This window comes from Perca fluviatilis, chromosome 15 (genome assembly GCF_010015445.1).
Source record: "Perca fluviatilis chromosome 15, GENO_Pfluv_1.0, whole genome shotgun sequence".
Lineage (NCBI taxonomy): Eukaryota > Metazoa > Chordata > Actinopteri > Perciformes > Percidae > Perca > Perca fluviatilis.
In genome coordinates this window covers 30,231,433-30,248,548 of record NC_053126.1, presented here as the reverse complement: position 1 = coordinate 30,248,548, position 17,116 = coordinate 30,231,433, and the positions used below count along the sequence as shown (strand labels likewise).

Here is a 17,116-nt window from a genome sequence, read left to right as displayed (position 1 = left end):
TTACAATATTCAAATATGTAAACAGGCCAGCCTACAAGAATTTTGAACTATAGGAATACAGTTGCTGGTTTTTAAAATATTAGAACCTAGATCTACAACAGTGCATTCAAGAGTTTTGGTAATTTATCTAGGTATATGCAATTCAAAATAATAAATAATTATTATTAATTATGACCAGTCGATTCCCCTGAGGCTGGATGACACCATGCTGCAGTTTCTTCAGCATCATTTTAATATTTATCTACTCCATCTATTTGAATAGTCACTTTTAAAGGGACTTTCACACCTGCCTAATTTAGTTCGGTTTAATCTTTGAATTTGTTTGTGGTGAGAACGTGATCCGACCTGGAACAGACCCAACTACTGGAAGAACTGTGCATGTTTGGACTAAACCAGCTGCCGTAGTCAGCTGTGCTATGCTATGATGACCAGGGCTACAATCAACCCTTGCAGTTGTCTCTCCATAGAACGTAGAAGGCAAAAACACATGTTGTCTGCTGGCTTTTCCTCCTCTCTTTGTTTATGACCGGGAGTTCCGTTGGAATTTTCCTGCATGTTAATTCTGACCAATTGAAGAGCAGTTTAGGAAATATCAGTCCCTCCAGGATTTTGCGGCCTCTTTTTTTTTTATATTGTTGTGGCCCAAAATGGCTGTGACTTGTGGTGTTGCACTTTGCTTCATTTCACCAACTCATCAGCTGATTTGGACCAGAGCAAACTGTACGGTGTGAAAAGGAACTGAAACAGCTGAAAAATGCTACTGTATATTTTTTTGCCCTTGGTCTTGACCAAATTAGCCGAATTACAGAAGTGAAAGCACTCTAAAATTTTAATTCTTTGCAGTGGATCAAAAAAACAGTGCTCCATCCACGGTAACCACTGTGACAGTAGCTATGTTTCCATCCACACGTTTTTATCCGAATTAAGTGATATTGAATGAAAAATGCCTTATGGAAACAGTAAAATTTGATAAAATTTCATGAATATCGACTCGAAGGAAATGCGTTTGGTCTCATCGGATTTTCTCTTGATCGATATACGCGGATGGAAACCTTATTTGCTGAATAAATTAATGAATTGCGATTTAAGTTTTAGGTCATTTTATGATTGCAACCAGCCACAAAACGAAGTTTTAGTTCATTTCCGCCCAGTATTTCCACTCTGTTTGCTCACATGACAGATGTCAACAAAGACAGATGTAAGTGGACGAACGAGGAGACAAGAGAATTCTTTTTTAATTTAATTTAAGAGCAAAATATAACTGATATTTTAGATGGCAAAAATCTAAGAAATGCCATAATTTATCAGGAACTCGCGAAGGAAATGACCAACAAAGGTTACGACAAGCCGTGGGACGTCTTCCGGAGTAAATGGAAGGGGCTCAAACAGCGATACATGTCTCAAAAAAGAGAGTTGTGTCAAAAAAGAGCGTTGTCTCGCAGCGGTGCCGGAGGGAAAATAAAAGGCAAGTTCCACCTTTTTTGATGAGCTGGATCAGATCCTCCAGATCCTCGGCCAAAGGCCCATCGTAGCTTCCTTGGCTTCTAATATTAACAACAACTACTTTTGTCTAGCAAATGTTTGCTTGAATGTTGTGCGATTCAGTGTGAAAATGAATGGAAACACCTTAAAATGTCTCAAATCAATTCGATATACATATTTAATCGCAAAACAGCACGTGATGTCATTACGGACCGGTTTTTATTCGCTTTAAAGCTGTTGGATGGAAACACACTTTCACCAGCTTTATTCGCACAAGTTTTTTTACCGAACTTCAGATAATTCGATTGACAAATGGATGGAAACTTAGCTATTGTTGTCCATTGGACACTTTAAAAGTTTTGATAAATATCCTGTTCTCCATAAATGTCAAAAGTTTCTTCACCAAGTCGCTAGGTTACATTTTCATAGTCTTTTCTTCTTCTTCTTCTTCTTCTTCTCTTTTCTCTGTTTTTCTCTACGCTGAAATTGATATCATTGGTCTTTATAATACTTGCACTTGGGTCCGCTTCCTCATAATCATGATCTACGTCGCTCTCTGGCTCCACATAATCATTGGTCTCCTCTTCCTCCCCTTTCCCTGCTTCCTCTTTGAGTTTCTTCGTGGTGTCCATTGGATCAACATTCTCATAGTCAGCCTCGTCGTCCTTATACTCGTTATCTTCAGAATCATTCCTGACTCTGACAGCCACTGAAACACAAGCATCATGAACATCAGAAGAAATTATTTAGAAGCATTTGAACTCATTGGATGAATGTGTACTGTGTGAGCACCGACATTGAGTTTGGACGAGGGCTCCAGTGTGCTTGGCTCGTCGTCTTCTCTTGCAGACCAGACAGACCACCACCAAGACTAGCAGGAGCAGCAGCAGACCCCCAGCAGCTACTGAAGAGACCAGCGGCAACAAATGCACTAGGAGAGACAAACATTCAACAGTTAATCCTACATTTTGTCAATTTTTTTACATTGGGATTAACAATGATAGATAGATGATAGATAGATAGATATATCTCTATCTATCTCTACACAATAACTGCTAGCTTGTCAGAGGATATCCTTTTTTCTTTCAGTTTGTGTTATGCCAACCCTACACCAAACAATTTTTCAAGCGTTACCACCGTTGAGACTAATTTGCAATCCATCAGAATTAAATTCTGAGGTTCACTCATGCACTCCCGTCATCTCAATTGCTTGGTGTAAGGTGTTCACAAAACTCAGTCTGAGTCACTATTTTTCCCGTCTTGATATTCTCACAAACGTTTTAAGTCTTGGTAGTGAAGTTAAATTACATGAACATAGTCAACAACCAATGGATGAACACTGTGCGCTCCCTCCAGCACCAAACAGGAAGCAGCAAACAGCTAGAGCCAGTGTTGTTTATGGTTGTTATGGCGCTAAGCTTAATGCTAAAGAGGAACATTATTATATATAGTCGTGTGTTCTTGTAATTTGTGACCCTGCAAGATCCCCAGTCTTTAACATTCGATGTGGGATATTGTCTTTTAGATGTGAGATGGTGTCAGACTTTAGTCTTTTCAAAGTTTGTTCAAAGTCTTTTAGTGTATGGTAGACATTACTTTTAAAACACAGGACTTTAAACCAGGAGACCAGGGGCCCGTTCCAGGAAGGAGGTTTAACAAACTGAGTCTAACCCTGATGTCTGAGTTGATTTACCTTGAGATGGGAAACTCTGAGTTTTCGGTTCCAGAACAGTTGATATGAGTAGGTTCACTCAGGGTTACGCGTGTGCACATAAGGCAGTATGAATGGAGCCATGATTCTACGATTCACCATGGTAACAACCACAAACAAACGGGTCGGCGGAAATACTCATGCGCACAAACAGCGAGTTTTAACATGCATTTCGTTAAAAAAGCAAAACAGCGGCTGCTGCTGCAAAAGAGAGAGAATTGGTGTGGGAGAAAATTGCTGCTCAAGTCAATGCGTACGCATTAACGGTGTATAATTTCATATTTAATCACAGTTAACTTATAATATTAGGCTACTGGTGAAAACTGGAATTGTAGGCTACACCTATAATTTTATTCAGGTGCAATCCTGCGGGCGAAAAAGTAAACTATACTATTCCCATTCTGAGGCTGCAGCACCATGATCATTAACAGAACTATAAGAATAATCATTTATTTCTTTTTAATGGCTCTCACTGGTTTGTGTCCAGGAACACTACAAAATGTTTAAAAAACATCTCAGAGCGATAACACTTTTCTGACGGCTCTACATACAGTGGCTTTACTATTACAGTATGATCCGCTGCTGTTATAAAGAAAACTGCCGTAACAAAGAATCTGCTGGGATGTTAAAGCCTGTCCACGATGTTGAACTAGTGGAAGGATAAGGAATCCGGAATAAGTAAAGGCGCGCTTGTTCCATGGCGGACTGCTATAATGACGGCGAATTTGCCTGGCGCACGCCAGCGGGAGCTGTCCGGGATGCGGCAAAGTAATAAATGCCCGTCTTGGCCAAACGCACCACCTGCACCTGTTGTGCCCCTTCCTCCTCCCCCCACTCCATCTCCGGCCACCCACTCCATCAGGAGCGCATCGCGCATTACTCCCGGACCAGATTCCGCCGGAGTGTCCAATCCCGCCATAGTTCAACATTATGTCTCCTTAACTCCTCTAATATTTCCTCATTTATGTCATCAACACATCCATTATTCATGGAAATGTTGTGTAAAACACAACAAGCCACAAAGAATGCTGCGACTTTTTGAGGATTGTTCTGTAAAATGCCTCCTGATCTATCCAAACACCTGAAGCGCATTTTCAGTAATATTTTTCTTTGTAATTATGTATGGTTTTCAAAAATGTGAACTGCTGTAGATGAGAGAAGTGTATGCGCGTTGTACACACGCTACATTATGGCCAAGCATTCATCTCTAAAATAGCATCTGAATAACGCGCTACAGACTTTAGACTAGCGCCACTGACTTTAGACCAGGTTTTTCCTGGTCAGTGGCGGAATTGTTTTCTGAAACTGCGAAATAGCACCACGTAACGTTTGCGCCAGAACACGCCTCCTCTTTTCGCTGAACCGCCCCCGGGAGCGCAAATACATTCCCTAATTTACCGACGTGCGTCCGTGGAGGGAAAAGTCCGCTGTGCGTCGGGTGCAAAATAGGAATGATACATGCGTCGGTGTACAAAGGCAATTGCGCTGAGTGCAAGATAGGGCCCTCTGAATAAATACAGCTTTTTCATCAACGGGATCGTCGACAAAAGGACATGACATGTTTGAGAAAAAAAACATTTTATAGTCTGCCTAACATAAACCAAAGTTGTTTTATTCATGCAGATAAGAAACTGCATTAAAATGCACCTGATACAGACTGAATGAATGAGGAAATGAGTTTCCCCTCCCTCTGAGAGGGAGGATACTGAGAGAAACTCAAGGTTTCTTGAAGAAAACCTGCTCCCGACCAGGTTCGGTTCACAGACTCAGTTACCATAGTAACTGACTCTGAGGTTAAGATACCTCTCTTTCTGGAACGGAAAACCCAGAGTTTCCCTCATCTCAGGGTTAACCAACTCAGAGTTTTTACTAAACCTGCTTTCTGGAACGGGCCAAGTCCCATTTGTAAATAAAAATGGTTAATTTTATTTCTTCTTCTTTTTTTTTTTTTTTTTTACTTTACAAGACAAATTGAGCTAAATCACGTTCAGGTCACATGCATAAGTAAAGTTACTTCATTTTACCCCAAACCACAATGTTGTTCCTAAACCTAACTAAATAGTTTGGTGCCTAAACATAACCAAACTGTGACCATCCTTAAAACCATGACCATTACATTCTCTATTTTAGATATGAAGATGGAAAATGCTCTTGTGGGTTGTATTTGAGGGTAGAAATAAACTACCTATTTCATCATATGGTTTGAAGGACTTGTTGCAAATTTGGTTTTGTCCATGAATGCATCTTAATGCATTGGCCTAGTCTCGCATTGCCAGGCCTATCTCCACAGCACTGTGGAGTAAGGTCTGGCTACACCACACATACAATCTGGTATAGTAGGAAAAAAACAACAAAATTTCTTCACAACTTGCTATTTTCAGCATGTAGTTTGCTAACTTGAGATTTGTTGTTTCCCGGAGCGAAGGGACTTTGAGAATGGCAACACACAAAGAGTGGAAGGACAGAGACCTCTGGTGCAATGTCAGGCAGTTATCCCGGAAATGTACTTCCGTTGATCCAGACTACTATAACAGTAATATGGCTGGTACATGTACAGTCATGCAGCTCATTATTTCTCTATCCGCTCTGGCTTTACTAGAAATAAGCCATATATATATTATTTATTTTCTAACCATTATTTATCCAGGTAAGTCGATTGAGAACAAATTCTCATTTGCAACAACGACCTGTCACATTCACACAGTTCCACATTCATACCTGGAAGCTGCCCAGTACAACCACAGTCTGATCTGCTGAGCAGCTCCACTGGAGAGGTTGGGGTTAAGGGCCTTGCTCAAGGGCACCTCAGTGGTGGTAATGAGGGAGGGACAAGCGCTGCCCTTTCACTTTCCCCACCCAGATTTTATCCTGTTGGTCTGGGGATTGAACAGACGACCTCCCCACATAAACAGGAAGTAGTCTATGTATCATTCAAATATTGTTGATAAAACATTGCAAAATTTAGTTCAACTATTTTTTGTTAATTCTACTTACTTTTAATGACGACACTAATCGGTGCTGTCTGTGTAGAAGTGAATGTTCTCGAGGACAGTGTGACTTCATACACACAGCTGTAGTTGCCCTGTTGTTCATACTCAGCCACCAGGAAGGAAAAGGAGGCTGACTGGTTGACTGCTGGCTCTGTGTTGGTGAGGTTTGAACCAGAGAAGATGAGATGGAAAACACCTCCAGGATAATGGGAGGAAGTGGAGCAGGTGAAGACAAAGCTGAAACCCCTGGTGATCTGTGCACCTTCAGGGCCCCAGACCAGCCCTCTGTTAGGAGATGTTAGGGAGATGCTGGGCTGCTGTAGCGGCACTAAAGTAAGAGGAAAAGTATAAAAGGGACAAGAGTATTAGGAGAATATCAAATTAATGAATCAACATAGATCAAGATGGCAAAGGTGGGGGTTATTCAAGACTCATATGGTGAAACATTCTACTAATGGGTGTGACCACATGCTTAGAACTGTTCACTTTTGATCAGATCACTCATGACGGATGCATGTTTTTAGTTAAGTGGCAGCAGTTTGAAGTTGCGGCAGAAAAAGAAGTTCTGATATATAATTTCTCAGACTAAGACCCATTTCCCATCGAAATACCAGCAAAAATAGACCCAAAGGAAACGTGTTCGTACTTCGGGAGTGTTTTAATTAATTGAATTTCCCCTTGGGGATCAATATGTATCTATGTATCTATCTATCTAATCCACACCACAATCTTTTTCCTTAATTTAACTATTAATTTGGTGCCTAAACTTAACTGTCGTCTCCCCATGACACTTACCTTTTGTCGGGTAAACTTTACTGCCCCTGAAAGGTGCTCTGTACCTGGCTCAAAGTCACCTTTTGTCGGCTAATAATAAAAGCTGATACGACCAACTCAAAGTAGAGGCTGTTCTCATGAATCATCCATACATATAGCTTTGAAAAGTTAAGCACTGTAATTCTTAAGTATTCCATATTCTTTACTGCATGGACTCCATTGTGTGTTGTTGTAAGAATGCTGTGAGCCACATATGGAGAAGGTCGGGGTGGATGGGTGGGTCTTAAAACACAGCGATTTCAAGCCAGGGAGCAGAGTTCGCATCCTGGGGAAAACAAAACACTTTCACCTAGGAAACGTGTGTCTGTTCACGAGAGTGTTTTAAACATAACTACTTGTTTAAGTGCTTGAACTTAAATTTTGTCGCGGCATGGTGCCCCCTTATGGTTGACTAAACTTGAATGTAATGTCCGCTCATTAGACCGACAGCTCACAGAGCTTTGTAGCTGGCTACCAGTAACCTATTGTCGGATAAACTTAACTACCAAGTGCCGCTGATTGGTATTCATACATTTTCGTACGATATCCTACAAACCTGTTCATAAGCATGTGTTGGGAAACTATTGAAATATTGAAATTTGGCTTGGGCTCAGGCGTGACCAATTGGCTCCATAGCCAATAGTGTGAATGTGTGGACAGTTTATTGTTTATCGTTTATTAAGGATTACCATTAGTCATCACTGTAGTGAAGACTATTCTTCCTGGGGTTCAACACATACAACCGACAGCTCATGAAGCTCTGTAGCCGGCTACCTAACCTATTGTTGACAGTATTTTTATCATTACTTAAAATTCCTCATGGGGGCGACAGAAACTATGCACTATAGCTTCAAAGAAATCCTCCACACCTACAGATTTGACCAGATACATTTAAAAAAAATTCTGTACAATCCAAAGACCTTAATGATGTAAAGTTATTAAAAACTTGAATTTTCGTCGAACAGCGCAACGTGGCATGGCAACCATTTTGCTTTAAAACAAGAAGTTGTTGCAACTCAAATGTACATTGTCCATTCTGCCTGAAATTACTCATGCTTGATAAGAGTCCAGACCTGAGGATGACTCATAGTCATAGCATTTTCTTATATCTATCTATCTATCTATCTATCTATCTATCTATCTATCTATCTATCTATCTATCCTTCATTGGTAAAGTCCACTTGGACAATGTTGAAGGTATCAGAGTTGGTACGTGTTTCTGTCTTTCTGGATGAGCCTGAGGAGTGCTGCAGGATGAACGTCCCTCCTAAAACCTGAGTTGAGATCAAACAAGTGATGCCAACATCTTGACCCCAGTTAACCTCACCAACAGGATTCATGGATATGCGAGGTTTCGGGAAGCTCGCTGAAAAAATAAAATGTTAGAGTGAAAAATGTATTACCTTGAGCTGAGATATATTTTTCAGTTTTAAGATGTGATAGACTTTATTAATCCCACACTGGGGAAATTCCCTTGCAAGTAAGTTAGATTTCTTGCAGAAGTTAGATAAGGAAATTGATACCACTCACAGGTGTCTCCTCATATAACTCTCAACAAGAAAGCCAATAACTTTGCAAACAAAATGTTTAAACATCAATTTTTGGGGAATTGACTGATTTCCTTACCAGTAACAGAAAGGCTGACAGAGTCACTCGAGGAGGTGAAGTCTTGCCCTGCAACTGTTATCTTATACTGACACTGGTATGATCCTTCATTGTCAAAGTTGACTTCAGGCATGTTGAAGGTAGCAGAGTTGGTACTTGAGGTTTGGGTCTTTCCAACTGAACTTGAAGCCTTTTTCAAAATAAATGCTGGACTTAAAATCTGTTGAGTTTGAGTTGAGACAGAACAAGTGATGCCGACGTTCTGACCCCAGGTAACCTTAGCAGCAGGATTCATGGAGATGCTGGGCTTTGGGAGGAGTGCTGAAACATAACACAATATAATGAGGAGGTATAATGGGAACTCTGAATATTTAAAAGCCTTCATGGTGTAAAATAAAAAGTTTAAAGATTTGAGAATTTACTGGTCTTTTTTTACTGTAAAGAGGCAGTGTTTATGTTCTATGGGCCTTTCCAGAATTGCACAACTTGTTCAGGTTCACATGCTTGTTTTTCAAATCTAATTTCTCTTCCACTGATATTTGAAAAATATAACCAGAGTTTATGCTGTGAAAGCAGTCTCCTATGAAATGTTCAACACAAGCTGAACACTTTAAATATAACCTGATTACATGCTTGTCTCCCTGCATATGGTGTGCAGTTTTGTCCCATTGAAGTCAAGAGTGGGACCTCAAATGGCAAATTACTTGTATGATGTACATAAAATGTTTAAAAATGAAAAGAATTTACAACAGGATTTGGGTGGAAGAGCCACATACAGTATGCATGTGTTGTATTTAAGCATTTGCGTCTTTCTTATTTTGAGAACAAGTCTCTTGATGTTTTAATTTCCTCATGTATAGACTTTGATATTTTAAGCATTTTTAATTCGGAGTGCTTTTCTCCTAATGTTTGTGTTTTCGCTTTTGTATGTGTTGAATGTTTAGCCACAGCAATGATCTATGGTTGACAATAGGCCCTTAGCTCACAGCAACAATTTTGACATTTTCATTGAAGGGCAAATAGGTGTAATTAATAACATTAAATATGGCCCTACCATTTTAGTGGGCCACGACCAGGGAATGAGCTAGCATGCAGCAGGCGCTGCTCACCGGAATGGAAGGGAAACACTAAATAGAACTTTCTTACCTGAACAGACCACACCAGCATCCTCTCCATGTCCACAGTTGTGTGTCCCAAATCCTCTGTGCTGACACAGAGTTAGAGACCTCTCACTTCCTGAACAGGCCACATCATCAAGCCAGATTTGTCCGGTTCCTTCACCAAAGTGGGCTGACTGAGTGGCAGTCAGTGCCGTACCACAGCCCAACTCTCTGCAAACCACCTCAGCATCGTTTAAGTCCCAACCATCATCACAGACTGTTCCCCAGATGTTGTTGTGATATATTTCAACTCGCCCAGAGCACAGAGTAGACCCAGCCAATCTGACACCTAGGCAGAGAACACATTTAGTCATGATAGATACTGTCTTTTTTTTAAACACATTTGGCAAAAGGTATGAGTAATTTAAATGCTTTATACTCCTTACAAGACTGTGAGTATGGTATTGATAAAGCACTTGATATACTGCTTCACTTACATTACAGTTTTAGTAACAGTTTCAGGGTTGTTAGCAACTTTTCACACTTTTTCTAATTTCTAATTCTAAAAGTGTGCTGTGGTTACCAGGGGCCAGTTTCAGGTAGGAGGTTTAACAAACTGAGTCTAACCCTGATGTCGGAGTTGATTTACCCTGAGATGGGAAACTCAGAGTTTTCGGTTTCAGAACAGCTGATAGGAGTTGGTTCACACCCGTGCCCCCACCACAATAAAAAGCAGCATGAATGGAGCCATGATACTACGATTCACCATGGTAACAACCACAAACGGGTCAGCGGAAATACTCATGCGCATTACAGCGAGTCCTCAGGAACCTGAGGCCATTTTACAATTCCTTGTCCGTCTGGTTTTATTTTCTAAAAAAGCTTGTAAAAGATCAACCCTGTTGTCTATAGTCAATCAATGTACATCATTTTTTTCAGGAAAAACGGGGCTATTGGAATATTTGTGCTGTAGTGAGGTCAGTTGAATGTAAAAAAGGTTGTATGACCTTAAAAACCAATAAATAAATAAAATGGAAAATGAATCTCACAGATATTTATTTACATATAAATATTTATCACACACAGAACAATAAAAGCTAAGCCAATCTCCTGTCTAAATCAGTTCTCATATGTCTTGGGTGTCAAACTGTGAAGAAATAAATATTATAATTTATACAGTTGACAAAATATATAAATTCTTTAAAAAAAAAAGTCCAGACGCTTTTGCCAATAATCAAAATAATAATGTCAAATTTATTGATATCACACACACAGCAATGCTACACAAGCATTTGTGTTGTCTAAAACAGTTATCCTATATATTTGGAGTCATCCAGTGCAAAAATAAACATAATGAACATTATAACTCATATAAATGACAAACATTTCTTCAAAAAAGGCCCAAATGTATCCCAAATATCTAAACAGTGATGGCATTCTTCTCTGTAGAACTGTAATAGGCCATACTTATCTCTCTTTTTCACTTTACTCTTTGTTTTCACTCGGATTTCCTGGCGTGAACTCTCTTTTTCACTACATAGTCTTTGTGTGACGGACCTGCCTTCCCATTGGTTGAAAAACACATTCTTGCAAAGCATCATGGGAGATTTATACTAGACAGTAGCACAGAGCTAGCGGAAGAAATGACCGAAAACGTGAAATTATGGACATTGAGTGGATAAATCTTGGATGTAAGCATTTTAATTTATTGCTGAACAACTCCGAAAAGAGGCACAAGTTCCAGGCTGGATAGAAAACCTTCTGCAAAGGCTACAAAGACACTGAAGACACCCCTGTGATGGCTAACTTCTTAAAAATCTGATCTGACCATCTGTCAGACACATAAGAAATAACATACAATATTTAAGTATTTTGCCAAGACTGTAAACTGAAAACTAAAAGGATTGTATGCATTACACCATAGACATGACTGACCTGCAGCAGGTGAAGTTGAACTCAATAGAAAATAGACTATATAGAGAGAGAGAAAAAACTGGTAAGGCTCATAAATTCAACAAGCTTTAAGACATAAATAAAGTTTGCGGAAGGTCGGGTTTCTGGGACCAATAAATAAAGTATCCAAAAATACACGGACCGGAGTTGTGTAAAAGTGTACTTTATTGCCCTTTATCAACGACCGGATGTGTGTCTCAGTAAGCTATATGTGAAAGTATAGAGAGTAACATTTTCAATTATTTAATTATATTGAATTCAGTTTCATGTTACATTCTGCTTCAAGTCTGCTCAGGACACCTTCATATCTTCACATATCAAATAACCATTTACTACTATATTAATGTTCTGAATGTTATTTACAGTTTCAAGAGAGATTGTCTATACCATACAATACAGCTGCTAAACTAAATCTGCTTTCCAAATGCAATTTTGTAATATTGGTCTTACCCACGGCCAAATGGCAAATTTTTCTCTGTTGTTTGCTCCCCATGGCTGACACTAAGGCTGCACTGTCTCATTTATCAGTGACAGAAAACTGAACTTAATACTGAGGTGCAAAGAAGACTTCACACTGCTAGTCCTTCTTGGAACACTTCCTCTTTCTTGCATTTTTTTCAGCCAAAACTACAGATTACGGAACCTCTGTAGTTCTGAACCATAGAGTACAAAGTACATAAGCTGCAGCACCAAAGCAACTCAACAATGGCTAATTCTTAAAATTGTTGTTGATCAAAGAATGTTCAATGGAGCGAGATTAGTGGGTTAGCGAGGTATGTTGAGCCTTAAGCCAGAGTCTTCAATGTCACGAAGATGACAGTGCAAAAATAAACATAATGAACATTATAACTCATATAAATGACAAACATTTCTTCAAAATAAGGCCCAAATGTATCCCAAATATCTAAACAGTGATGGCATTCTTCTCTGTAGAACTGTAATAGGCCATACTTATCTCTCTTTTTCACTTTACTCTTTGTTTTCACTCGGATTTCCTGGCGTGAACTCTCTTTTTCACTACATAGTCTTTGTGTGACGGACCTGCCTTCCCATTGGTTGAAAAACACATTCTTGCAAAGCATCATGGGAGATTTATACTAGACAGTAGCACAGAGCTAGCGGAAGAAATGACCGAAAACGTGAAATTATGGACATTGAGTGGATAAATCTTGGATGTAAGCATTTTAATTTATTGCTGAACAACTCCGAAAAGAGGCACAAGTTCCAGGCTGGATAGAAAACCTTCTGCAAAGGCTACAAAGACACTGAAGACACCCCTGTGATGGCTAACTTCTTAGCTTTTAGCAGGAAAAGACGGTAAGTAGCTACATTAAACCGTTATGAAATTATCAAAATATTAATCAGAGGTGCCGTGTGACGTCGTATACGATCCAGTAGTCCTCTTAAAAAAACAACACAGCGGCTGCTGCAAAAGAGAGAGAATTTGCATGGGAGAAAACTGCTGCTAGAGTAAATGCGTATATTCCAATATAGGCTAGTATTTAATCATAAGTATAGCCTAATATTACTGGTGAAATGGTATTGAACCTATAATCTATTTCATTTAAGTGCAATACTGCGGGCGAAAAAGTACTAAGCCTACTAATTCCACTGAGGCTGCAGCACCATCATTAACAGAATTATAATTCATATTTTATTTCAAAGGGTTTACATCATTCACCTGCAATACAGTGGAAAGCCTTTTTAATGACTATTACTGGTTTGTGTCCAGGGAACACTACAAAAATGTTTAAAACACGTTTCAGAGCGAGTCACATTCTTCTGATGGTGCTTTGCTATACAGTGGCTTTTCCTTTAAAGAAAACTGCCATTTTACAAAAAGATTTGTGACACAAATAATCTGCTGGGATGTAGAGCATGCCCAAGATGGGTGACGTTAGTAATATGAGGACAGATAAGGTTATGTACCGCTCAAATTGTTATTGTTATCTGAAAATTAAAATGTCGCGGCTTCAATATCTCCCGACATTTAACACCCTGCGAAGTAAAGCAGCTTCTTCATCAACGGGATCGTTGACAAAAGGAAATGCCATGTTTGTAGAAAAAAAACATTTTATAGTCTGCCTAACATGGTTAATAAACCAACATAATTTTTTTTTTATTCATGCCGATAACAAACTATGCTAAAATGCTCCTGATACAGACTGAATGAATGAATGAATGAGGAAATGAAAGAGCACTATGTCAGAGGGAGGAGACTGAAACTCAAGGTTTCTTGAGGAAAACCTGCTCCGCGGTTAGGTGCAGGCTCAGTTACCATAGTAACTGACTCTGATTTGAAGTTCCCTCTCTTTCTGAAACAGAAAACCCAGTTTCCCTCATCTCAGGGTTAAAGGTCCAATGACATGGTCATCTTTGGATGCTTTTATATAGACCTTAGTGGTCCCATAATACTGTATCTGAAGTCTCTTTTATATAGACCTTAGTGGTCCCCTAATACTGTATCTGAAGTCTCTTTTATATAGGCCTTAGTGGTCCCCTAATACTGTATCTGAAGTCTCTTTTATATAGGCCTTAGTGGTCCCCTAATACTGTATCTGAAGTCTCTTTTATATAGACCTTAGTGGTCCCCTAATACTGTATCTGAAGTCTCTTTTATATAGACCTTAGTGGTCCCCTAATACTGTATCTGAAGTCTCTTTTATATAGACCTTAGTGGTCCCCTAATACTGTATCTGAAGTCTCTTTTATATAGGCCTTAGTGGTCCCCTAATACTGTATCTGAAGTCTCTTTCCCGAAATTCAGCCTTGGTGCAGAATTACAGCCACTAGAGCCAGTCCCACAATGAGCTTTCCTTAGGATGTGGTGGGGGTGTGGCCTTGACCAACTGCCACTTTGCTCGTTTGAAAGCCATTATTTTTATCTCTCTCATGGGTGGGCCAAATTCTCTGGGCGGGCAAAGCAGAGAAAGGGAGGTAACCTTGGTCCTCATGACCTCATAAGGAGAAGATTCCAGAGCTTTCATTTTCTAAAAGGCAGAGCAGAATACCCAGGGCTCGGTTTACATCTATCACCATTTCTAGCCACTGGGGGACCATAGGCAGGCTGGGGGAACTCATATTAATGTTAAAAAACCTCATGAAGTGAAATTTTCATGCCATGGGACCTTTAACAAACTCAGAGTTTTCACTAAACCTGCTTTCTGAAACGGGCCCCAGCTCTTTTCCATCGCTGCATCTGAGTGACAGAGCTGTCTATAGAAAAGGATACATTTATTTAAAATACTTTATCCAAAATCTTTCTCACCTGAACAGACGACACCTGCATCCTCTCCATGTCCACAGTTGTGTGTCCCAAATCCATAGTGCTGACACAGAGTTACAGACCTCTCACTTCCTGAACAGGCCACGTCATCAAGCCAGATTTTTCCGGTTCCTTCACCAAAGCGGGCTGACTGAGTGGCATTCAGTGCCGTACCACAGCCCAACTCTCTGCAAACCACCTCAGCATCGTTTAAGTCCCAATCATCATCACAGACTGTTCCCCAGATGTTGTTGTAATAGATTTCAACTCTTCCAGAGCACTGAGTAGACCCAGACCCAGTTAATCTGATCTGACCATCTGTCAGGCACATAAGAAATAACATACAATATTTAAGTATTTTGCCAAGACTGTAAACTGAAAACTAAAAGGATTGTATGCATTACACCATAGACATGACTGACCTGCAGCAGGTGAAGTTGAACTCAATAGAAAATAGACTATATAAAGAGAGAGAAAAAACTGGTAAGGCTCATAAATTCAACAAGCTTTAAGACATAAATAAAGTTTGCGGAAGGTCGGGTTTCTGGGACCAATAAATAAAGTATCCAAAAATACACGGACCGGAGTTGTGGAAAAGTGCACTTTATTGCCCTTTATCAACGACCGGATGTGTGTCTCAGTAAGCTATATGTGAATTCAATTATTTAATTATATTGAATTCAGTTTCATGTTACATTCTGCTTCAAGTCTGCTCAGGACACCTTCATATCTTCACATATGAAATAACCATTTACTACTATATTAATGTTCTGAATGTTTTTTACAGTTTCAAGAGACTTGTCTATACCATACAATACAGCTGCTAAACTAAATCTGCTTTCCAAATGCAATTTTGTAATATTGGTCTTACCCACGGCCAAATGGCAAATGTTTCTTTGTTGTTTGCTCCCCATGGCTGACACTAAGGCTGCACTGTCTCATTTATCAGTGACAGAAAACTGAACTTAATACTGAGGTGGAAAGAAGACTTCACACTGCTAGTCCTTCTTGGAACACTTCCTCTTTCTTGCATTTTTTTCAGCCAAAACTACAGATTACGGAACCTCTGTAGTTCTGAACCATAGAGTGCAAAGTACAAAAGCTGCAGCACCAAAGCAACTCAACAATGGCTAATTCTTAAAATTGTTGTTGATCAAAGAATGTTCAATGGAGTTGTGTACCATGAAGCGAGATTAGTGGGTTAGCGAGGTATGTTGAGCCTTAAACCAGAGTCTTCAATGTCACGAAGATGGCTCTCTAATCACTCCTTTTTCTTTATTGACTTCCACATCTCATCCTGACCTCTCAGCTACCTGCCATAGCTCCTGGCTCCCTGTTTCCACTCCTCCTCTTTCCCTCCTTCCATCTGCAAGCTCTTGGCTCCCAGTGTCACAGTTTGATGAAAGCTGGTATGGACTCAAGTGCAAGAGACGAGGCAGGCGGGTTTGATGGAACAAAATAATGTCTTACAGGCAGCTGGAAAACAATTAAATGAGATGGTATGAATAAAAAAATAAAAATTCACAGTTAAATTAAACAAGGAAGGATAAAACAGTAAATTTTACTTATACACACACAATGGCGTCATTATCAGCATCATGTAAATCTGGACTTGCAGACATAGCTCCGAGCAAATAGGAGGTCACTGCTTTGTTATGAGGCGAGGTTAGTCTGTAAAAAAATGTACTGTTTAGATTGGTATCTATTAACGTAGCTATGTCCTTATACAGCAGAATGAATGAAATTCATCCAATGAAAGCATATTCTTTAAATCTTACCATTGCTCCCGTCTGTTAGCGCCTACTACAATTTGTCTCTGAGTTGTGAAGATGGCATATTGCTTCCTGTAAATTACAAGACCAAAAAATACACATTTTATAAAGCAAGTCACCCTTAGCTCTGCTAATGAATGGCGCGCCGAAAGCAGCCAGGCACACAGCTGTGCTGCTCGCGTTTAAACTTGGGTGCATGATGGGGTTTAAAACATCACTGCCAAAGTCTAAGTAGCCTGTTTAACATCCAAAGGCAGTCATTGTACTTCTCAAGAGTTAACAGTACAGACTAGCTCGCAGTTTCATTAATAATCATTTACTTACATTGTCTTCATTTTCTGTGGGCGCATCTTTACGGAGCCTTGGAGGTGACATGGAGGAGAAAAAAAACGCTCCGTACGTCTTGAACAACTCCTGTGTGTTTC

General features: G+C 39.7%; 1 protein-coding gene across 1 annotated transcript; it reads right to left on the bottom strand.

Moving 5' to 3' along the window:
- Window positions 1-1,655: 1,655 nt before the first annotated feature.
- Window positions 1,656-15,845, bottom strand: LOC120574203 (platelet endothelial cell adhesion molecule-like). Its single transcript, XM_039824428.1, has 8 exons — window positions 15,791-15,845; window positions 15,342-15,377; window positions 14,923-15,237; window positions 9,748-10,050; window positions 8,623-8,922; window positions 6,188-6,511; window positions 2,279-2,413; window positions 1,656-2,191 (listed from the first exon to the last, which is right to left on the bottom strand). Exons 1-8 carry the CDS (start codon window positions 15,831-15,833, stop codon window positions 1,893-1,895), a joined length of 1,755 nt encoding a protein of 584 aa, XP_039680362.1. The 5' UTR covers window positions 15,834-15,845; the 3' UTR covers window positions 1,656-1,892.
- Window positions 15,846-17,116: the final 1,271 nt, after the last annotated feature.

Excerpts from the sequence above, each read along its gene's own strand:
- LOC120574203 (XM_039824428.1), bottom strand. The coding sequence starts at position 15,833 with ATGGGGAGCAAACAACAAAGAAACATTTGCCATTTGGCCGTGG. Across the intron at positions 8,923-9,747 it reads TGCTGGTGTGGTCTGTTCAG|CACTCCTCCCAAAGCCCAGC; the intron begins GTAAGAAAGTTC and ends GTTATGTTTCAG. Across the intron at positions 2,414-6,187 it reads GATTAGTGTCGTCATTAAAA|TGCATTTGTTGCCGCTGGTC; the intron begins GTAAGTAGAATT and ends TGTCTCTCCTAG.